Source organism: Lissotriton vulgaris, chromosome 1_1, assembly GCF_964263255.1.
Source record: "Lissotriton vulgaris chromosome 1_1, aLisVul1.2, whole genome shotgun sequence".
NCBI lineage: Eukaryota > Metazoa > Chordata > Amphibia > Caudata > Salamandridae > Lissotriton > Lissotriton vulgaris.
In genome coordinates this window covers 781,203,353-781,227,724 of record NC_141685.1, presented here as the reverse complement: position 1 = coordinate 781,227,724, position 24,372 = coordinate 781,203,353, and the positions used below count along the sequence as shown (strand labels likewise).

General features: G+C 46.8%; 1 protein-coding gene across 1 annotated transcript in view; it reads right to left on the bottom strand.

Moving 5' to 3' along the window:
- Positions 1 to 405: 405 nt before the first annotated feature.
- Positions 406 to 24,372, bottom strand: part of PLA2G4A (phospholipase A2 group IVA) — an 869,302-nt gene continuing 845,335 nt past the window's right edge. Inside the window, exon 18 of the mRNA XM_086956164.1 lies at positions 406 to 4,232. Coding sequence (XP_086812290.1) covers positions 4,101 to 4,232 — 132 coding nt within the window. The 3' untranslated portion in view covers positions 406 to 4,100. The remainder of the gene's footprint in view (positions 4,233 to 24,372) is intronic.

Here is a 24,372-nt window from a genome sequence, read left to right as displayed (position 1 = left end):
GTAAAAGGGCTCTTTAACGGAGATCTTTTGTTCCAGCCATAAGGTGCATGCATGTGAGAGGGCATGATAAAGTGTAGTCGTGAAGTGAAAGTGGGTTAAAGAAGATGAGTCCGTCCACAATGGCCTTTATTGGTGTGGTTGGCTCCATTGGTTAAAAGGGTGGGAAGGGAGATATAAACTGGGAAAGTTCACAGTAAAATATCTGCAACCCTCAGGTCAGGTCAACATGTTTCTTGCAGTCAGTTTTTATGCGCTACAGCTTTTACTAAAGTGTGTCTTCAGATGTAGCAACAGTGATACTCAAAGTTACTTCCTTTACATTTTTTTTAAATTCAAAAATATCTACATGTCTTTGTAGCCGCGTCTGCACTCCCCCTTAAAAATAAAGCATTACCACAAGCATGGCATATTGATATACGTTTATTTGTTATTGGAAATGATTAAAATGTGATGGGCAGTGGGATTTTCCATTTGAAACAGTTTGAGTGGTTCTAGTTCTACTTCGAAATAATGTTATTATAAAAAATGATATACTGAATGAAAATTTAGAGGGACATAAATTAAAAAATAATGGCTATATATATTATACAATAAGAAAGACTCTTCAGGTCGCCAAATGCTGGTCCAGCAGGGATGGACCCAGCACACATTCTTAAAATACATAACACGTGAAAGATTCTAAACAAGATTAATTGAATGCAAGTTTATCCTAGACAGACATTGTGAAAATATGCCATTACTTTGGTCTCCGCAGATCAACACTTGGCACCCTGCTCTACATATACACGAGGAACTAATAGGGTATTTATCAATATAAAAAAAGATTAACAAAATTAGTATCTCAAGAAGCTCTATCTGAGCTTAAAACAATCAATCTACAAAATAACAAGGATATCCAATGATGAAAATAGGGCAGTGTGATCCTAAAGGCGGAAGTGTGGGGCATGAATTTTAAACATGCAGCTGGTTGTTGCCTTCCTTTGAACCCCAGGAATGTCTGAGGGTACAGGAGTGAAAATCTGGCAAAAAGCAGTCATGCCCATATATTACCTCATTCAAGCCGGCATTAAATGTTGTGCTAAGCCGGATACATAAACAGGCAGTTAACATTGTTATTTGTGCAGAATAAGTCGCAGTCATCATCAGGGCAAAAATGGACCACTACATTCAGGTTGTAACAATGTACTGACAGTTTGGAAAAATGGCATTGAAGTTGCTCATCCCAGCCCCAGAGAAGTATTCATGGTTGGTATTTATTGCTTACTAATGGGTCGGGAAAAGGGTTCATCAAGAGTTTGGCACAATATTGAAGAGCTTTCCCAGTCCCATACTTAGATGTCATTTGGAGTCCATAGCAAGTCACGTGCAGGCTTAGGTGACTGCAGTCTGAAGACTGGTTGAGGATCTTGCATGTCCCCTCCAACCCATGGTCCACAGAAGCCACGGTGAAGTTAGAAATCATCCCAATCCCTGCTGATGGCAAGCAGTGCACAGCCTGGCATCCACATTCGAGGGAAGATCCAGAAGCACTTCCCACCGAGTGTCCTTTACTCTGACAATTCCCTCTTGTCCCTTATTTCTGTATGCAAAGGCAGCCAGGCCTTTTCCACCTTGAAAGATACACTCTGAAACAAATTTCTCTCTTCAATCCACCTTCTGTTGGGTATGTCCCTGAAAATCCAGTTAATCCCTTAGCAGCTAGATCTTGTCTCCATAAGGCCACTCTGGTGACATGCTTGGCACTGTAATATTTATACAACATTGTAGAAGAGGTCTCTGGCGATCAGGGACAGGGGCCCATGGCTTGACAGCATGCATAGGTTTAGGAAGAGCTGGAATGTGGACTTTTGTCCATCTAACATGAGAAACCCGTGCACAAACAGTACCATTTAAAGACATTGTTTAACATGATATAAAAAAACAAATCAAAACATAAAATATGTCTCATGGGACAAACATGCTCAAAAGTGTTACATCTTTCTGTATTTGTTTTATAGGTTCATTAAGTATATATATATAGTGTGTAATAATACATCAGCTGTAAACTAACATTTCATCCAGTTTTGTTCTGAAAGCAAGTGCGCCCAATGAAGCAAAACAAGAGCCTATACCATTTTCAGTAAATAAGGCTCAGGCGAGGGGTTCCAATCATTCACGGGTGGTAGACCAACAAGGCAGACAACTAAAAGGACTGAAGAGTGGCTTCAAAGTAATCTATTTTACTCGTGTTTAGAACAGGGACTAGAATATGTGTTGAGTTCCAGGTCCTGTGTCTGCAGCATCAAAGAGAGGACAGCACCTTTTCCTTGTACCTCCTGTGCATATTTTGGGGTCTAGGCACTCACAGGGCAGATGGTGCAAATCTGGTGCCTCTATAAATGCATTAAACAATGACAGCCCAATACAGAGCTCTCTTGTGCCCTACTCAGTCTTGTGCTCTGTAAGTTTCAAGATATGCAATATAATAATTTTATTATATACAATATTAGATGAAATCGACATAAGCCTCATTAAACCACTGCATATAATGCGTTTTTGTGCTTTGTTGTCTTCGGCTCTGAAGCACGAATCATACTGATCTTAGAAAGGCTTTTGCCTTCACTTGGGCTACTGCAAAGGTGACAGGCCTGTTATGACAGAGGTGTCAGCGTAAGGTCCTGAATTGTTTTATTTACATGCGATTATATACAGGCCAATTGTTTTTCTCTGGATATGTGTAACTTTGCAGTGTATTTTTTGTTTTAAGCTTTATACCTGAGTAGCAGTTTGCTATTTTGAAAAGGAAAGCGTCCATTTTAGCTATGTTCTTGGACGCTTGCCGTTTAAACTCCTGACAAAGAATTAGAAAGGCTGCCCGTGCCCAGGCTCTAATGTCTTGACACCTACTGTGTGAGTATGAACCACACTGGCAGGTTCTCAAAGTGACGTTGCTTTCACATTATGACATTGAGGTGAAATCCCTTTCAATAGCAGAAGTCCATTGACGAGAGGCAGAGCCAAAGCTAATATTTAGAATGTCAGCCTTAAAACATGCTCCCAGTAGGAAAACATGCCTAAAAGTGAAATAAGCATGTTCAAATGCTTGGCAAAAGCTAAGGTGTACACCATTTACTTGACAAACACAATAAGAAAAAAACAAGAAATGCAACAGACAAACCTTTTGAATAGATACTATGCCTCAACTTAGTTTTGTCCATCACTGGAGTGCCAGTCTAGTGCTCAGAAATGGTGGTGGAATATGAAATGCCAGCAAGACTAGCATCCAGTACTGTCACCCCTAATCTGCCCAGCTGCAGAGAGAACAGGTCAGATGATCTCAAAGAAATTTGGATGCAAATTTGATCTTGGTCTTCAACATGGATCTCAACAAGGACAAGATTAGGGACTTGGTGCAACAATGGAATTATTTGGACCCTATACAATAGTAACAAATGTCCACAAACTTAATTGAAATAAAAAACGGAAGTTCGGTACTCCAGACCCATATGAACACCAAACAGCGCATTTAAAATCCGTGGTCAAACACATACCAACAGCAAAGAGGTGTGCAATTGTCGCAGTAGGTAGAATCTCCAATCTAGCTAGCCCTCAAGAACTTTGATATAACCAAACAGCAAGAAAGTGCAATTCAATGTCAAGGCGGTCAGCCATTCAATGACCTCTGCCTCAACTAGCTCACACTTGTTGCTGGAGAATCACTTGTTAGGGAGTCTCTCATCTTGGTATGTGGCCATTAAGGATGTCTCCCAGGATTTTAATTTTCACAGGTGGAAGTGATCCCTTTCTACGTGATCCGAATCCACCCTGCCACACCTCAATGGATCCCTTGTGCTTGGAGAGTTTTTCTATAACACACATTTTTGCTGATGGTCGGTGCCGTTGATATTTTTGCTGTGCACACTGCTTGATGTTCATGAGACCTTGAGTCTGCTTTTTTCAACGTGCTGAAATGTGGACTGAGCTTTTTATAATGGAGGACTTGCCGAAGTCCACCTGGCCACTGCTTCGCCTAATAGGCCTGGAAGATACCATGATGTGAAATGTCTCTTTTGGTAAAATTAGAAATGTGTAGGCTGCCAGCGGCCTAGCATTGTGCTCTTCTATGTTGGTAGTGATGACTGGCCGTCCCGATTAACGTATCGTCTCTTGTCCAGGTCCTTCAGGGACACGGAGAAGCGGGATGGGTTGCGTTTTCTGAACTCAATGCTGTCAATTATGGCTTGCTTTATGACCTGGAAGGAAAAGAGTGAGGAGACAAACAAAGGAGACTAAATTAATACAGGCAAACTGGTGGAAACCAACTTAGTGACAATGGCAGCAGATTCACAGACGCATAAAATAAATAAAAACGACTGAACTAAAAGCTCCAGAAGAGTAGCTCAACCTAAATGTTCCTTCCTAGGCTGGAATTTTCTTTTTTCATTTTACTACACCGTGCTTTGTGATGCGAAGCAGTCTGAAGAACACATGCTGCTCTTCTGTTTTCAATGATAATGCCAAATACTGAACGCATGGACAGATTGTGAGGTTGTGCAAGTAAATCCACCTATTTTTTATTTCTTCCAGTCATGAAAGCATTAAACCTGGTTTACAAAAAATTGCTACTGCGGTGCAACAAACTCGAAGAATACAATACAGTCTGCTCCCAGCTGACCCCCCCTCGCCCCTCCCCTTCCCACTATCCATATATGACAGATGCACTTGCGCGCAGCGTTAACGCGCAGCGTTCGCGCCCCAGCCGCGCCGAAGGTGCGCCAAAGGTAAGCCTGTCTACGCCCGTCCGCGCCTGGACCGCGCCCAGCGCCATTCCCCCTGGTTCCCGCAATGCCCAGCCCACTCGCATCACTTACGATGCCACCACCCTCCTAGCCCTTAACCCCGGCCGTTCCCCCAACTGCGTCCAGGCCGCTCCTGGACACACCCATGGACCCTTCTCTTGCAACTCCTGCAAATTCGACGGCACCAGAACCAACTCCTCATCCACCAACACCAAACAGAGACCTGACACCAACCACCTAAAATGCATCCTGCTCAACACCCGCTCGGTCCACAGACACGCCATCGACCTCAGGAATCTTCTAGACACCATCTCACCGGACGTCGCCTTCCTAACAGAAACATGGATGAATGCCTCTTCGGCCCCAGACATCACCATTGCCATCCCGGAAGGATACAAGATCATCCGTAAGGACCGCACCGACCAAACAGGAGGAGGCATCGCTATCGTCCATAAGAACTCCATCCGCATCTCAACCAGCTCAGACGTCAACCTTGCCAACGCCGAACACCTCCACTTCCAGATCCACACCGACCCCAAGACCACACTCAGAGGCACCCTCCTCTACAGGCCACCAGGACCCCGTGCACAATTCAGCGAAGACATCACTGACTTTATCACCCCACACGCCCTCCCCTCCGAGGACTACATTTTATTGGGAGACCTCAATTTTCACCTGGAAAAGAGCAAGGACAGCAACGCCACCACCCTCCTGGACAATCTCGCCAACCTCTGACTCAAACAACTTGTCACTACCCCCACCCACATCGCAGGTCACACACTCGACCCTATCTTCACCTCCAGCAAACATGTCTCATTCAGTCACACCACAGCTCTTCATTGGACGGACCACAGCTGTGTTCACTTTATCTACAATAAGACCACAATCCACAACCATCCTCAACCCACCTTGCGAAGAAATTGGAACAAAATCACCATCGACCAGATCTCCTCATCGCTTCTTCTCAACCCCCCCGCCCACTCCTCAAACCCCGACCAAGCAGCCATTAACCTCACCCAATGGCTATCCAACAGCGCAGACATCCTAGCACCGTTGAAAAAACGTCAAAAAAAACTATACAGCAAAAACGCCTCCTGGTTCAACGATGATCTTAAGAAATCTAAGAAACTCTGTCGCTCCCTTGAGAAGGCTTGGAAAAAAGACCCAAACACCAGCACCAGGGACGCCTTCAAAAACGCCACCCGCATACATCACCAACTAATCCGGTCTGCCAAGAAAGCCGCATTCAAAGACCGACTAGGCAACAACGCCCACAACAGCAAGGAATTATTCAACATCGTCAAAGAATTCACCAACCCATCAGCCAACTCCAACGACATCACCCCCTCCCAAGCCCTCTGCGACTCCCTAGCTTCCTTCTTCCACAACAAAATCGCAGACATCCACAACAGCTTCGACAACTGACCCGGAGACCAACCCACCCAACCTCCTGCAGGAGCTTCACCCCCCTTGAACGTCCTTAACAATTGGAATCCAATCTCCACTGAGGACACCATCCGCCTGATGAACTCCATCCACTCAGGATCCCCAACTGACCCATGCCCTCACCACATCTTCAACAAAGCAGACTCCATTATCGCACCCCAACTCCGCCACCTTCCCGGAAAGCTGGAAACACGCAGAACTCAGCGCCCTTCTGAAAAAACCCACAGCTGACCCCAACGAACTCAAAAACTACCGCCCCATCTCGCTTCTTCCATTCCCGGCCAAAGTCATTGAGAAAGCTGTCAACAACCAGCTCGCCACCTTCCTCGAAACCAACAAATCCCTCGACTCCTCACAGTCCGGCTTCCGAACCAAACACAGCACTGAGACCACACTTATCGCAGCAACAGACGACATTCGAACTCTACTGGACAACGGAGACACAGTCGCCCTCATCCTCCTCGACCTCTCCGCTGCCTTCGACACAGTCTGTCATAGCACCCTTCTACAGCGCCTCAAAAACATTGGAATCCAAGGAAAAGCACTGGAATGGATCACCTCGTTCCTCACCAGAAGAACCCAGAGAGTCCGCCTCCCACCATTCAAGTCAGAGGCCTCTGAAGTCATCTGCGGCGTGCCACAAGGATCTTCACTCAGCCCCACCCTCTTCAACGTATACATGAGCCCCCTCGCGGCCATCGCACGCCAACACAACCTCAACATCATCTCCTACGCTGATGACACCCAACTGATCCTCTCACTCACCAAAGACCCTAACACGGCCAAAACCAACCTACATGAAGGAATGAAAGAAGTAGCCGAGTGGATGAAGCACAGCCGTCCGAAACTGAACTCAGACAAAACAGAAGTCCTCATCTTAGGCACCTCCCCCTCCGCCTGGGATGACTCTTGGTGGCCAGCTGCCCTTGGAAAAGCACCCATCCCAACTGACCACGCACGGAACCTGGGCGTCATCCTGGACTCCTCTCTCTCGATGACCAGACAAGTCAACGCCGTCTCTTCATCTTGCTTCAACATTCTTCGCATGCTCAAAAAAACATTTCGCTAGATCCCCACCGAAACTAGAAAAACGGTCACCCACGCACTGGTCACGAGCCGCCTAGACTACGGAAACACCCTATATGCCGGTACCACTGCAAAACTCCAGAAAAAACTCCAACGCATCCAGAACGCTTCAGCCAGGCTCATACTAGGCATCCCGCGTAAAGAACACATCTCTGGTCACCTGAAAAACCTCCACTGGCTCCCCGTAAATTAGAGGATCACTTTCCGCCTCCTAACCCACGCACACAAATCACTCTACGAACTTGGACCCGAATGCCTCAACACACGACTGTCCTTCTACTCCCCCTCCCGTCAGCTACGATCCTCCAACCAAGCCCTTGCCACTGTACCTCGCATCAACAAAACCACCATGGGAGGTAGATCCTTCTCCTACCTGGCAGTTAAAACCTGGAACACACTTCCTACTCACCTTCGCCTTACTCAGAACCACCTAGCATTCAGAAAGCAACTTAAAACTTGGATATTCGACAAGTAATCCCCCACCCTTCCTCAAGCGCCTTGAGACCCTATGGGTATGTAGAGCGCTATATAAATCTCTTGACTTGACTTGACTTGACTAGAAAAAGATAAAGAACATGATATGGAGAAGCAGTCTGTGTCTCCAAGCCACCTGTGGCAGATCCTCCCCTGTGGCGGAGGAGCGTCGCCCCCCCACCCCCGCTTCCCCTCTTCCAGCAGCTGCAAAAATTGAAAAATAAAATGATAAACCAGGTTTATTATCATTTCATTTTTCTCTCTTGGGCGAGTCCGTTCCCCGCACCCTTCCCTCCGGTGCCACTGCTGAGCCTGGACACCAGCCACACTGCAAGGCAGATCTGTAGAGCTTCCCTTTCGGGACACAGATAGGGACTTGGATGTTGTGATTGTGGGAAGAGAAAGATGACAGAAAATGGAACTATACATGTGGCCACTGGGTGGTAAGGGACAAGTGACATCTCTAGGAGTGAGGAGAGGAGAAGTAGGGATGGCCAGGAGGAGGGACATTTATGGAAGTCAAGTGATCCTATAGATTCTCTATAAAAGAGGCAGGAGATTTGTTTAAGTATACTTTCTGAAAAAGGCAAGGGGTAAATGTTTGGGCATCTTTTTGACAGGATTGAAGGCTTTCCTGGAGACCTGCATGGGCCAACACTAACAACATGGCCGACATCTACCAGACTATAGAAGTAAAGGTCTGAGGCAACTTTGTTGCCCCCTATCTGTAGGTGCTTCTTACCTTATTACTTCCAGTTCATTATGCCTCTGACAGTGTGTTAGAAATGGGGTTTCTGGTTGGCTAAGGCATACACCCTGGCCAGGCTCATCCACCACTCAAGTCAGGGTAACCTAGATACTCAACTGAGATAACCTGTGCTCAAACCTTTGGTAGCTTGGCACAGAGCAGGCAGGCATATCAAAAGAGTCACTATGTTCTGCATATGTGCAACACACACATAGTAACAAAATGAAAACACCTCATAAAAGGCACCTCACAGGTTTATAAAAATAGCTTAGTATATTATAAACAAAGTCAGAAAAAAACAAAGATCCAATAAATATTTTTCAAGATTTGAGCGTTTTTGTCAAATGCAGGTTAAAAACATTCACCTCTATTAAGTGCTTTACGGTAAGTTTCGCATGAATACAACGATCCCTGCTAGGGATCAGAAGGGGGCTTTCTAAAAGTTGTAGCGGGAAAAGTAGTGCTCCTGAAGTCTTTGGGAGTCTCAGCCACCCACTAATCACTTCAACGAGATTATTCCCTCGGACTCCTGCAATCGTGCACGGGCAAAGCCGACTGCCTATGAGGGAGCGCAGGGCAGCTGCATGAATCACATGGGTCCCACGATGCCCAATACCTTTTCAGTCGGTTTCACCGGGAAAGATGGTCAGACAGGCAGAAGGCACACAAGCAGCTGCACTGTTCCAGCTGATGTGGGCAGGCCAAGCTGACGCGTTGACCCTTATTGGAACTCCTATTACCAAGGCAAAATGGTCAGGCTAGCTTGGCGGGCCTCCCTTGCCACTCCAGAAACTACTCAGGGTAGGAGGCCGTGTACTAAAAATTGTGCACTTATGTCAAAGAAGCTCACGGGTAAAGGGCGGACCCTTTGTGCAGCAAAGCATGGAGCACCAAGCTTGTTCTGCAGCTTGGTGGCCAGCGCTTGTCTTCAGTGAAAAACACTGATCGATGCAGACAGTTGCTGTGTAGATGTAAGATGGAGTTTTTGATGACCCTGAGACTTCGTGAACAGGGGTAAGCCAGCAAGTCCTTCGAGTAAACGCTCAGTTCAGCATACCAGAGAGGTAGCAGGCCAGCACAACAAGGCAGGTGGAAAAGTGGCAGTCCTTCCTGCAGCTCATCAGCACCAGGCCAACCCAGCAGAGCAGTTAGCAGAGCGGAAGTCCCTCCTTGCAGCACATCAGTCCTTTTGGCAATGTGCAGATGTAGACCCAGCAGTGTCTGGTTACAGGTCCAAAGAATGTCGGGTCAGATGGGGCAGAGACCCAGTACTTATACCCTAAGGTGCCTTGATGTGGGGGTGACTTCCCAAAAACTCTCTGAAGTGCACATGCCTCTTTTCAGCCCAGTCCTGTCTGCCAGCCTAGTTATGTGGTGGAGGCGGGATCCAGCCCTTTGTGTAGAGATGGGACACTACCTATTCAAGTAAAGTGTTGCCTCCTCTCCTCCCTCCTGTGTAGGAAGACCCATCGTTATGCAGATGAATGCAGATGCAGTTGAGTGTCCTGTGTTGTGGCTGTCTAGAGAGAACGCACAAATGTAGCTGTCGCCTAGTTCAGATGTGTATTAGAGCCAGGCTGTCAGGCACAGAGAGCAGTAAGTGCAAGGAAATGTTCACTTTCCAAAAACATCATTTCTAAAATAGAACAGTTAAATCCAACCTTCCCAGTATGTAGGATTAATCAATACCATTCCAAACATTTGAAACATAAAAGAGCTACTCCTCTCTGATCATGAATTACAGCGTAAAAGATTATTAAGGAATTCTCAGAGCTACCCTATGAGAGGGGTAGGCCTCACACTAGTGAAAAACAAAATAGTCACTTTTAATTTTTTTTTGTTTTAATTGATTTCGGAGTTTTTTTTTTTTAAACACAAACAAATACATATTGCACCATTATTTCATAAACAGTAGAGAAGTCTAGAATGAAACAATATATACATCACACAGCTTAAGTATAAATTTAGCACACTATAAAATGGATCATTATACACAATAATCAGCAGCCCTCATTGGTTACATCTAGCGCCGCACCCCATCCCACCACATCATTGAACACAATTACGAAATCTCTTCCCTCCCAGTTTTATTCGAAGTTGGTACCCCATATTTTATTACATTTCTTGATGCCACCTATTCGTAGTGCAAAGATGTATTCACTTCTCCTAACCCTTCTCATCTTCTGACCCCACTCCAGGGCTGATGGGATTAGATCTGATCGCCATTTTTGCAATATCAACGATCTTGCAATTGCCATAGCTATATACAGAAATTTAGTCATTGCTTCAGTAAAGGGAAGATCAGGATCAAAACCAAATAAAATTAGCCTATTATTAACCTCCAGCAGGGTATTGCATTCCTGTTCCAGATAGGCAAATAAATCTACCCAGTAATTATTAATTCTTGGGCAGCTCATCATAACTTGTGACCAATTGGCAGCTGGATGATTTGTGCACCGAAAACATTGAGAAGACTGATTGGCATACATCTTTGACATGGAGCAGGGAGTTCGATACAATAGCCATTTGCTGAAAAACAGCATCCAACGCCAATTTGCCCCTCTCAAGGAGCTAAAACTTAGTCTGTTAATTGTGGACCAAATATGGGGTGATATTTCACAATTCTCATGATCTGCCCATTTTTTAATGGCTTTTATCTCGAGATCTCCCCCCTTTATCAAAGCTAAATATTTCTTCCAGGCACCTGGTTTTCTATCTGAAAACTGTAACTAATAGATCTTCAACTAATTGGGTCTGATCCAATAAAGAGGCAGCATCTTTTTCTACAAGATATTTATATAGAGTACTATAAGAGATGGTTAAGATAAAATCATTAGAAATCGAATGGGACATTTCTGCCACTGTCATCCAGCTACCATTCTTCAAGAAATCCGACACTTTGGCATACCCAGCTATTGTCCATTTTGACGCCTGATGAATAGGCTGTCTGACCCCTGCGAGGGGCAGGATTCCTTCTAATAAAGTTGTTGAATTGATTGCTGGGATAGAATATTTTTTGAAGAAAGCCTGCTGTCTTTTAAAAAACCAGTACAAACACTTATAGCGAACCAGCTTCGGGGATTTGAAAATCAGCAGGGGAGAATTAATTTGTCTATATTTACACATCAAATTCATGAGATTATTACAGAAAAGATGTAGTTGTGGTGAGGGCTTAAATCTAGACAGATATTGTGCAAAATACGCATCATAATAGGTCCGGAGGTGCTAACCCTCCCTGATCCAAATTCTCATACAAAGTGCTAAGTGCTATACATGCTTTTTTTTGCCCAGATAAAAGCTCTAAACATGGACTCCACCTGAGAAAAAAATAACCTGATAAAGTGCATGGAATGGAAGAAAAGAGACCATTAAATAAGGGCAATACAGACATTTTAATTAAGGCAACGCGTCCCAAGATGGACAGAGGGAGCACGCTCCATCGGGCAAACAGTCCTTGGACTTTCTTAATCAGCGGAACAAAATTCAGTTTGTATAAGTCGTCGACTGACTCAGAGTAAAAGATCCCCAAATATCTCTTTGGATTAGAATTAACGGAGTTATAGAAGTCGGGGTGCAGATCTAACCCAGCCCTCCCACACTGTATTACTTCGGTCTTTCCTTTACTGATCATATAACCACCTAATGCTTCAAAGTTCTCAAACATCTCGATGACTTTAGCTTGCACTTTAACTGTTGGTTTAATTAAAAGCATGATGTCATCTGCATATAGTTTTAATTTAGCTATTGATGGAATTGGGGGACAGATATCTGCACAATTCCTAATGGCTATTGCCAGGGGTTCGATAAAAAAAGCAAACAGGACTGGCGATAAAGGGCACCCTTGCCTTGTGCCTCGTTTTATTTTTATTGACTTGCCACGGCCGAATTAATAATAACATTAGCAACAGCATTCTCGTACAAATTCCGGATTAAAGATATAATTTGCAGAGGAATATTGAAGGACTGTAATATCGAAAACAATGTCTCCCAGACCACAAGGTCAAAGGCCTTCTTGGCATCGAAAAATAAAACTAAGGCTGGAATCCAAAGTCTCTGAGAGAAAGTGGGTGTTAGTAGCTAATTGTCTGTCCCCTAAGAACCCATTCTGGTCCCCATGGATCAGCTTCGCCGCCAACCTGTTAAACCTCAGAGCTAAAAGTTTGGTGACAATTTTATAATTTAAGTTCAGTAGCGTAATCGGGGAATAAGAATTCGGATCAATCTTATTCTTACCCTTCTTAACAAAGCTGACAATATTCCTATTCCTAAATTATTCCGGAACGACTCCTCCTTCCAACAGAGAATTAATCAAGAAAAGGAAAAATTCTGATAATACCTCAAAAACAACTTTAAAAAATTCCGGTGGAAGTCCATCTGGACCACAAGCCTTGCCATTCGGTAGGCTTTTTACTACTTCCTCCAGCTCTTTAAGTGTGAAGGGATTAACCATAGAGCTTTTCTCCAATTCGAAAAGTTGCGGGGTGGATTTTCATGAAGAAATTTACCAAGTAGATGGTCATCTACCATCTGGAGTTTGCCATAAATGACATCATAATGGGCAAGCATAATGCTTCCAATTTTGTCAGGATCCTCAGTGCATACTTCCGTCAAAGGACAATTTAGAGATTTTATAAGGTTCACGGCCGCCTGCTCTTTGGCCTGCCACGCCAAAAATCTGCCGGTAAAATTACTCTCTTCATACACCTTCTGCTGAAACTGTTGATAGAAGGTTTCGCTTTGAGCACGGAACAAAGCTCACGCTTGGCCTGCTCAAGCCGAGTTTTAATAGACACAGAACGGATTCTGTTTGTCACTTAAAGGACATGCAAAACATAAATGCAGATGTCCTACCTTTTACTTACACGGCACCCTGCCCTTAGGGCTACCTAGGGCACACCTTAGGGGTGACTTATATGTAATAAAAAGGGAGTTTAAGGCTTGGCAAACAGGTTTTAAATGCCAAGTCGAAGTGGCAGTAAACTGCAGAGACAGGCACTGCGGCGGCAGGCCTGAGACGGGGGAACATCCTTCACGACGCGGATGTTACCCCGCGCTACCATTACGACGCATCTCTTACAACGCAAGTCGTAACCACGACTTGCGCTGGAGTGCGCTCAAGGACAAGGAATAGTTAATTTACTATTCCAACACCTTCCCTACAGGGACTGGTGTTGGAATAGTAAATTAAACTATTCCTAAGTCTGCACCCTACAGCGCAAGTCATGGTAACGACTTGCGTCGTAAAACACGTGTTGTAACGGTACGCGTGGTAATAGCCTGCGTCGTACCGTCATACATCCGCCTGAGACAGGTTTGAAAGGCTACTTCTGTGGGTGGCACAATCAGTGCTGCAGCTAACTAGTAGCATTTGAAGTACCTTCCCTGTGTATATGGTATACCACTTTACAAGGGATTTACAAGTAAATCAAATATGCCAAACAGGTATAAACCAGTTATAGCATTTTTAGAGGAGAGATCACGTGCACTTTAGCACTTGTCAGCAGTGGTAAAGTGCCCAGAGTCCTAAAGCCAATAAAAAAAGAGGTCAGAAAAAGTGGAGGAGTACAGCAAAACGTTTGGGATGACACTTGAGGGGGCCATTTTCCAACATAAAGTTACTCACAAATGTCGTGTCATTTAATTGAACAAACACACCCAGAACATTTCCGTGGTGTGTTTCACAGCTGCTTTAGTTCCACGACTTTCTGACCCCGCAGTGCCAAGGTTCTCTGCCATTTACTCGGATGGACTGGCCACCTCCTTACCAAGCAGTGACTATACCGCCCTCCACTGCATTATTTGGAAGGAGAGCAGAGTCCTTATATTTGTGTTCATGAAAAATACACAGGTTTTTAGGGAGAATGCGTTCTAGTCCTCAAACGAATAAGTGTAAAACAAAAACAGAGTTCTAATACCTCTTTCACCACGTGACAAAATTATATCGGGACCAAAATTACAGCTCCCGATGTACATCGTTTTTGCCAAATGAGAAGCTTTAAAAAACAGATTAACGCTGATTTATGTAAAATGGAAATTCATGTTTATCCAGCTGACGTGATATTCTCGTTTTAGTCTCTCTTTCTCAGCCCTTCCTCCTTTTTCAGAACTTCGTCCTAGTACTCCGTTGTGCAAATTGTAGCACAGTCAATGTTTTCTATCGTGGGTCGATGTTGCCAACAAGTCTGTCCTATAGAATGTTTTGTATGAAAAACCACAAAACCAAAAGTTACAAAAGTAAAATATCATAAAACAATTTTGACCTGACTAAAAGTGGCCACTGGGTGGCAGGCTAGACTAACACAATGAATGTCTTAGTTCGTACTAACATTTCAAGGGAGTTCACTTACGGGAAACTCTGTGTTGGTCTGAAAATATGGGGTTTGCTTTCAGAAGTTGCTTTTTCCGGGGTTTTCCGACCGTACTATGCCAGATACCCTAATAAATGTAATACATATACATATTCTACAGGTGGAGGGGCGGGGTTATATTGATAAGAAAACAGCAAATCGATTGGTGCCATCAGAAATAATGCAGAGCTTTACGCTGCGCAAGACAACAAACATCACACGAAGAGCCGCATACGGTTTTAAAATAAGACTAATATATACTTTTTTCATGATTTCTTGTTTTACTTTTGAGAACTCTTTAAAATGCAATATGACGTCTCCTAAATCTTTATTGAGCCCAATCTAGTGTCAAACAACGTGTTAACCAACTCAATGTTAACAAGCATTGAGTAAAAGCCAATGTCTCGGCTGTAAAACCCATTGGCTTTGCCACGTGCAACAGTGGCAGCTATCTTGGAATGGATTGTAAAAGATTAGTAAATGCATTAAGATGCCTGCAGGCATTAAGATGCCTGCTGCGGATGCACGCGCATCTACAGTGCCACCTTTAAATGCACTTGTAATATTTTTACAAATGCTGTACAAAGTCGGCCGCTGTGGACATGTGTGCATCTTCAGCAGACATCTTTAAATGCATTTAGGTTTATTTGAATAGATCTAGTGTAATGATCAATGAATCAGGGCTGGTAAAGCGCAGCTACTCACCCGCGAGGGTCACAAAGCGCTAGGGGGGAGAGAGGGGTGAGCTCCTTTGAGTTCTGGGGCCATCCGAAGAGCCAGGTCTTGAGGTCCTTCCTGAACTGGAGCACTGCAGGAACCTGCCGGAGGTGGAGGGGAGGTCGTTCCAGGACTTGGCTGCGAGGTAGGAGAAGGACTTTCCTCTCGTTCTGGTCGAGTAGATACGTGGAATGGTGGTTAGAGAGAGGTCAGCTGATCGGAGGTGTCTCTTGGGTGCGTGGAAGGGGAGGCGGTGTTAAACCTTAGGTCGCGGCATCAACATTATCGGCGCCATCTTGCCCCCTTTTCGAGCCCATTCATGCGCGTAAGCGGCAGCCATTTTGAGTACCATGGCCTCTCTGCCCGTCCTTGATAGCCAGCGCGTCTCTCTCCTCTGACCTCGCAAAGCACCCCCCCGCACGCTAACAGCCCCCGCTCTCACATGCCTTGGGTCATAAACCCCTCTTCCACGCAGCTCTGCCTCGGAACCCCATCCTGTTCCCAGCGCGACACTTCCCTCCATCCCTTTCATGGTCCCGGATCCCTTGATAACACCCCTCTTTCCTTTGTGCCCGTTTGTCTCACTCGTTCCCAAGCCGCCACCTGGCCCTGCGGGTACTGTCATTGCCCCCTTCCTCCTGTACAGTAGGAAACACCCCCCCCCATCAAAGGATCCTTGAGCTAATCAAAGCCCCCACCCCATGAGATCCGATCAACCTCACACATTCCGTGAATCGGCGGAATGTCCAGCTGCGCGATAATCATCATCTGTTGTGACCGGGGTGGGGACTTCAACTGTAAATGTGTGTGGGAACGGGCCTGAAGCGGGGATTCCGAGGATGTCTTTCCGTACATCAAAGGGTTGACAGAGATGTGTTTTATGCAATAAAGTAATACACCTGTGTATAAGAGGCCAGGCCTCGGAGATGCAGTTATAGCACCTTGTGAAGATACCCTGTTGTCTGATTTGACGTGTTCTGCTCCGTCGGAATAAAACTTCTGTTTCCTGCCTTCCAGTCTCCAGCGCCTGCCTCTTTGTTTGGGTAAAACTTGAGTGGGTATAGAGGCGACTAACGCCGGGCAACTTCGGAAAAGGTCTTCTGCCTGTACCTTTTTCAACAATTGGCGTCCCAAACGTGGGGCCCATCAGCGACCAGTGGATCCAGTGGGAGAGGTCCTGACGACAGAGTGAACGACTGCAACGATCGGGAGTGCACCTGTCCGATAGACCCTCGTCTGACAGCCGATCATCCGAACTTCACTGGTTCCGAACAGACCTCTCTCGAGTGATCTACGGTCCTGACTGGGAACCATCAGGAGTGCCGCGAGGAATACGAAGAATAGAGGACGATCGGGCGCTGGATTCGGAAGACAAGAAACTGTCCATGCGGTCCGGGTAAGGTCGTGTAAACACGACGAATTGCGAAATGATTGTTTGAAAAATACTAGTATTATTCTTTGATTGATTTATTTGGAGATTCGCTGTCTGCCAACGGAGAAACAACAGGCTCTCTCTTTGCAAGCAGTGAAGGATAGGTAACGCAGCCGTCGTGCCTATCTTTCTCCCCCACTGATTAATTGATTGAACCCGAACTACTGTTCGCGGATTGCTTTCTGGAGATTCTCTGTCTACAAACAGGAAAGAACAGGTTCCCTCTTTGCAGGTAGTGAAAGGGTAGGGAACGCAGACCTTTGCGTGCCTATTTATTCTCCCCACTGATCGTTTGATTGACCGAGCATTGACTGTTTGATATTGGTTCTTGAGGTATTCACCGCCTGCAAACAACGTAGAATAGAAATATTCTGTCTAGTCTTTGCACGCAGTGATAAGATAGGTAGTGCTGACTTTTGTCCCCCATTTTGATCCGTCATGCCTGTCTTCTCCCCACTGATTGGTAGCCTGTTTAGCCCGGACCGCTTATTAGAGATGAACCATCCGGCTCCACTGGAGGGCACCCCTAATAAGGACATGTTCATGAAACATGGATTGATCGCTATAGCCTATAGCAAGCTGTGGCATAAATATACGAAAAGGGATCGAGAAAGTCAGTGGCCACTGATAGGATCCTTCGATGATGATAAAATGAACGCGCTAGAAACGGCCCTTGGTAAAAACAAGACAACACCCACTATGCTTGATTGTTTCGGCATGTGGCGAAAAGAAACTGAACAACGTAAAAAGAAAACTGAGAGTAGGTTGGGAAAAGAGCTGCGAAAAGCAGCCCACCTAGCTGCCCAGAAACTAGAAGAAGAGATAAAAGAAAGAGAGGAAGCCAAACAGAAACTAGAAATAGAAACATCAAACCAGTGTCCGGTTAGAACGCCCCCTACGCTCTATCCTGAATTACCCTCGAAACAACGAGCCAACGATGATCTGCTGTTAGGTCCTCCGATCATCTACATGCCCCCTCCATATGCCCCTTCCCAACTCTTAGCACAGCACCCACCACCCCCAGGTACAAACAAGAGTAGCGCCACAGCCTCGGCCCCCATGGCCTCCGTACCGGCCGAACCCCTTGTACTAGATCCCACAGAAACGACAACGCTAGGCGACTCTGAGACCCGAAGGGCTGATTCTGGAAGAACAAACAGATTAAGCAAAGATGAGCGAGCAGGGATTGACAAGATAGCGAGGACACTGGTAGGAAGAAAGGAAGATGAAGAGTATATCACAGATATGTTTAAATCGTATACAGGAAGTCACAGACGACACTTTACCGTTCGACTGTGTTACTATGTCTTGAACGCATACGAGGACCGATATCGAGACAAAGGTCCTGAGAGCCTAACGACTCTGTACCGGAAGGTCGATATCGGGGATGAGGGCGAGTGTGATGTGACGGACCTCCTTACGCGCACGCTTGAGGTTTTCCGCCACCTCACTGAACAAAAATCGGGAACTAAAACCACGACATCCGTAGTGACCAAACCACAAACTGAGCAATCCAACGCCATGATGCCGATACGAGAAGCTGCCCCTTACTGGGTTCCTCCACGAGGTGAGGGGACTCACGATGATGCAAACAACAAAGATGCAAAAGGAAGGGTAGTGTACAACTGGGTCTACCAGCCGTGGGACCGGCAAGAGATTCTGACGTTTCGGAAATCTCTGCCTGACCTACGTAAAAACCCCACTGCCTTCTATACTGAGTTAGCTACAGCCCTAGGTTCAACGATTATGACCCTGGCTGACATCGACTTGTTCTTCGGGTTATGTCTACCAGCTGATGTGTGGAAGCAAATCCGGAAAGTCGACCACCTTGAGCTGTTTGGACATACCTGGTCACAACTCGATGGCATTGATAAACAACGAGAACCTGGACAAAAGCCTTTGAAATCCATCTTAGACCTCCCAGATAAGATCGTACAGAAATTAAAAACCCTGATTCCAGAAAAGAAAGTGGACTGGTCGATAGTAACGGCCTGTCGCCAGAAACCCCAGGAGGATGTATCGGATTACTTCTCCCGGTTTGAAACGGTGTTCTCCGATTACAGCGGCCAGGACATGACCTCTGCAACCGGACACCATCTGTTCGTCCAGAATTATGTTAAGGGTTTGTCACCAGAGGTCTCCCAGAAACAGCAGGCCAGCGAGAGTAGTTGGGCAGCCTCCAAACCTACGGCTATCCTCCAAATGGCCCAATATTACGAACATCAGAAAAATGAAAACGATAGAGCAACAGAGAAAAAGAAGAAAGACTTGAAAGAGAGGGTGATGATCGCACAACTGCAAGGGGTGACTATAGGACGTGACCAATACAGGGGAAACTATCAGATGAACGTCCCTAAGACTGCACCTCCCAAGGACCGTACTTCGACTCCCCACATTGGACGTACAGACATTAGAGAGGACCAGTGCGCTTTCTGTAAAGGAACTGGCCATTGGAAATCCCAATGCCCGATCCTTTTGGAAATAATCAGAAACAAAGACCCCAAGGACATAGCAAATGGACCGAGAAATAAGGGACAGCAGCGAGGGTCTTCAAATGACACGACTAATGACAGATCAGGCAGACCAAATACATTTGATCGACCCAGACAGAACCAATACCAACAATCTGACTATGACGACGCCCACGACTTTGCATAGGACTGCCAAGGGCAAGGGAGGGATCCAGTCGAGCTCTATGTTGACCAGCAAGGCCCTTACGTCACTGCTAAGGTCTTGGGTACAAAGTCTCCATTTCTGGTAGACACTGGCGCAACACGTAGTGCGTTATCTAAACGACTGATTCCAAGGGCACCCTTGTCTGGCTCACTTATAACATCGACAGGTTTCGATGGAACGCCCTCCACTAACCCTTTGTCCGCCCCGATCCTCTTCGACCTAGAAAACAATACTACTGACACCACGTTTTTGCTTTCTGCCAATAGCCCTGACGCCATTATGGGACTTGACTTATTGAAACACTTCCGAGCGACAATCAGATGTTCTCAAGACGGAGTTTGAGTTTTCCTTTACGACAACCCCGTTCTGCTTAGACATTGCCCTCCCCGACGCATGTTTTCCATCACTGACGCTGACACATCCCTGCTTGACACTCTGCCTTCGCATCTGTGGGCCAAGACGGATTCGGACGTAGGACACATGATGATTGACCCAGTGCACATTACTGTCCGACCAGACGCAACACTCCCAAAACTTCCACAATATCGGATATCGCCCGAGGGCGAGAAGGCATTGGTAAAGATTATTCAGTCACTGATAGACGCAGGAGTGGTAGAGGAAGTGGTTAGCAACGTTTGCAACAGCCCTATCTTGCCCATCATCAAGAAACAGGGAGAGGGAGATGAGAAAGCATACCGCTTTATCATTGACCTTCGAGAGATCAACAAAGTGGTGGTACCCCAGTACCCCGTGGTCTCAGACATCACCACCATCCTGACTTTGATTCCTTCTACTGCCACCACCTTCACTGTCATTGACCTCAAAAACGCATTCTTTTCCATTCCCATCCACCCAGACAGCCGATATCTCTTCGGCTTCACCCTAAAAGCCCGCTCAATAGGTTCTGCCAAGCACCCCAGGGCTACACAGAAAGCCCTAGCATCTACAGCCAGGCCCTCAAGAGACAACTAGATCAAGTCCAGTTACCCGATGGAGTGGTGTTAGTGCAATTTGTCGATGACATCCTTTTGGCAGCCGACACCACTCCATTAGCAGTTGCAGCCACCATTCAACTCCTGCACTTCGTTGCAGAAAACGGCCACAAGGTCTCCAAGAAGAAGTTGCAATTCTGTCAACCCCAGGTACCTTACCTAGGCCACCTTTTGTCCAAAGACGGAAGGAAACTCACTCCCGACCGGATCCAAACCATTCTCGAAACACCTGTCCCTAAGACTCAGAAACAGGTTCGCTCCCTACTAGGCCTCACCTCCTTCTGCCGACAGTGGTTACCAAACTTCAGCCTCATTGTGAAACCGCTGCTTTCTCTGCTAGCCAAAGACGTCCCCTTCCCACTCCCTTGGACCCCCGAATGCCAAACCTCCTTCACGGAACTACGAGATGCCCTTTGTTCGGCCCCTGTCCTAGGTACCCCCGATTACACAAAGCCCTTCTCCCTTTACACTCACGAAAGGGAGGGGTGCGCTTTGTCTGTCCTGACCCAGTCCATTGGCCCAAAGCAACAACCGCACGCTTACTTCTCTGCCACTCTTGACCCTGTAGCCAGAGCCTTGCCTGCCTGCCTTCGAGCTGTGGCTGCCGCTGCTATCTCTATCCGACAGAGTGAGGGGATCGTACTCTTGAATCCCCTCACAGTACTGGTACCCCATGCAGTTGACACCCTCCTGAACCAAACCAAGACGCAACACCTGACGAGTGCACGACTGACTGGATACGAGCTGACTTTGCTTGCACCCCATATCACCCTGAAAAGATGCACCACACTGAACCCGGCAACTCTGTTACCCTTACCAGAGAACGATCCCAATGTGCACCCTGTACATGACTGCGTGACTCTTACGGACGAACAGACTAGAAGTAGGGTTGACCTCAGAGACACGGCTTTTCCTGACCCTGACGGAGAGCTGTGGGTGGACGATTCTTGCATCAAACTCCCCGATGGCACCACTTCAGCTGCCTATGCAGTCACCACGGCTCGAACTGTAGTCGAGACAGCCCGCATCACACAACGATCTGCCCAGGCAGCGGAACTGATTGCCCTGACACGAGCCTGCATTCTAGCAGCAGGAACCACAGCGAACATTTACACTGACAGCCAGTACGCCTTCGGGGTGGTTCACCATTTTGGGCTCCTTTGGAGAGAAAGGGGATTCTTGACCTCACACGGCACCCCCATCTTGCATGGAGATCTAGTCTCCGCCTTGATCGAAGCTGTCCTTCTCCCCAAGAGGCTTGCGGTCATCAAATGCCAGGCACACAAGAAGGTGACGGACATTATTGGACAGGGAAATGCACTAGCCGACATCACTGCCCGAACGACAGCCGAAAATAGGACGACAACACGTATGTACGTGACCAGGTCACAAGCAGAAAAATGGACTGACGCTAGGGACACTATTAGAGACATTCAAATGGCTAGCACACAACACGAACTGACTGAATGGACACGGGTGGGATTAAAGGATGACGAAGGCTGCTGGCGGACAAAAGACGCAAACAAATGGTTGCTACCTGACTCGTACCTGATTCCCATACGGACTATGGCACACTCCCCTGCCCACATAGGATCAGCCCCCATGATTGAACTTGTCTCCAGAGTTTGGCACAATGATAAAATCACAGACTCTGCCAAACGTCTGGTCCAACAATGCTTGATATGCCTGCAACACAACCCCGGGAAAGGAACTGTAGTACCCCGGGGAGGGTTTGGGGTCCCAAATCACCCGTTTGAAGTCCTGCAGATGGACTACATCCAGCTAGACAGATGCCAAGGCCTGAAATATGTACTTGTAGTAGTATGCGCATTTAGCAAGTGGGTGGAAGCATACCCAACCCGTGACAACACTGCTATGGCCACTGCAAAAGTACTATTAAAGGAATTTTTCCCTCGCTACGGCCTCTGTCGAATTTTATGGAGCGACAATGGCCCCCACTTCATAGCCGAAGTCATCCAGCTCATCATAAAGGGGCTGGGCATCAAGCAGAAGTTCCACGCAGTTTTTCACCCCCAGTCTGCGGGTCTCGTTGAGCGACACAATGCCACCCTGAAGCTCAAATTGACCAAGATAGTGGCTACCACGGGTCTGAAATGGCCAGACGCCCTCCCACTGGCATTGCTGTCGATGCGTTCCACCCCCACCAAACACCACTTGACACCTTACGAAGTTGTTTTTGGTCGACCCATGAGTGTCTGGTCTGCACCGAAACCAACTTCCATTCATGACGTCCCGGACGTCCTAATGTCTGATTATCTGTATAAATTGACTGAAACTCTGTCTGTCATTCATCAGCAGGTGCAGCAGGCCATCCCCGATGCTTCCAGGGGTCCGGGTCACGCCATCCAACCTGGAGATTTCGTGCTGATCCGAAATTTCCAGCGAATGAAAAGTCTGGAACCCAGGTGGACGGGCCCCTGGCAAGTGCTGCTCACCACCCGGACGGCTCTTCGTGTGGAGGGGAAACGGCACTGGCTGCACGCGCACCACTGCAAGAAGGTCTCCTCGACCCTGACCACGACAGAAAACATCGACAACCAGGAAGAGCTCCTAAACAAGGACCGACCGTCTTTAGCCTGCTATCCTGATTCCCAAGCCCTTGAACTTGCAAATTTCTCTGATCCTACTGTGCCATCCAGAGAAGGGTATTTCCTGCGACGAAAGGAGGGAGCTTTGGCTAAGCAGACCACGGACTAAGTTAAATCTCAGAACGGTGACCTAAACATCACCAAGGGTCACCCGGAGAGACACTAAACGAAGTCTGTGGTTCTGCCCGCTACCGAGCACCTTGAAGATGATGGAAGCGCCAAACAAGAAGATGATGGAAGCGCCAAATAAGAAGATGATGGAAGCAACAGGAAATACCCACTACAGAAACCCGAAAGCAGACTCCACAGCTCAAAGACAATTGCACTTTTTATCACGATCCTTTTCTGCTTTCTCCTCATGACCACGCTCTGGATTATGGAAGAAAATGCACCTGCTCACGAAACATTCCTGACCACTGCTCAGCCTACCACCATGAAGGAACATTACCTGATTTCGCTCTCTCCTCAACTCAGAGAGAGGCGAAAGGAATTTTGGAATAACTCCTTTGTACAGTTGCTGCACCAGCACAATCTTGCCACCAACGCCACCAACTGTTGGATCTGTGGGTTGCTACCCCACGCCACTGGACACTCGATACCTTTCATCCCTTCACCCTTTTCAGTTCACGGCTCCTGCCTTGCTTGGCTGATCCTCCTGCAAGAAAGCTATAAAGACAATGCTACTTCCGGCAAAACCATGACACACTTCTATCATGGGGTCTGGCGAAACCGGACAAAGACACACTTCTGCCCGCAGACCTCCAACGACTCAATCCACATGGACATCCCTGCTAAGGAACGAATTGAAATGCAGGTGTTCAACAATCCAACCAGACCCACCTTCTCCTACCTGCGGAAGCGAACGGCTGCCACTCTGACTGTGGCCCTGTCAGTCATCAACGTCACAGGCCACATGTGCATAGAAGGGCTTGGGACACAGCTGGTAGGCCGCAGTGCTTGCCGTTTTACCAGAACTTTGGACTCTACTGATCCACCTTCCTTTGTGTCGTCCCCAAATATGTATTTCGTCTGCGGCACAAAAGCTTACACCTGGCTCCCCAAAGGCT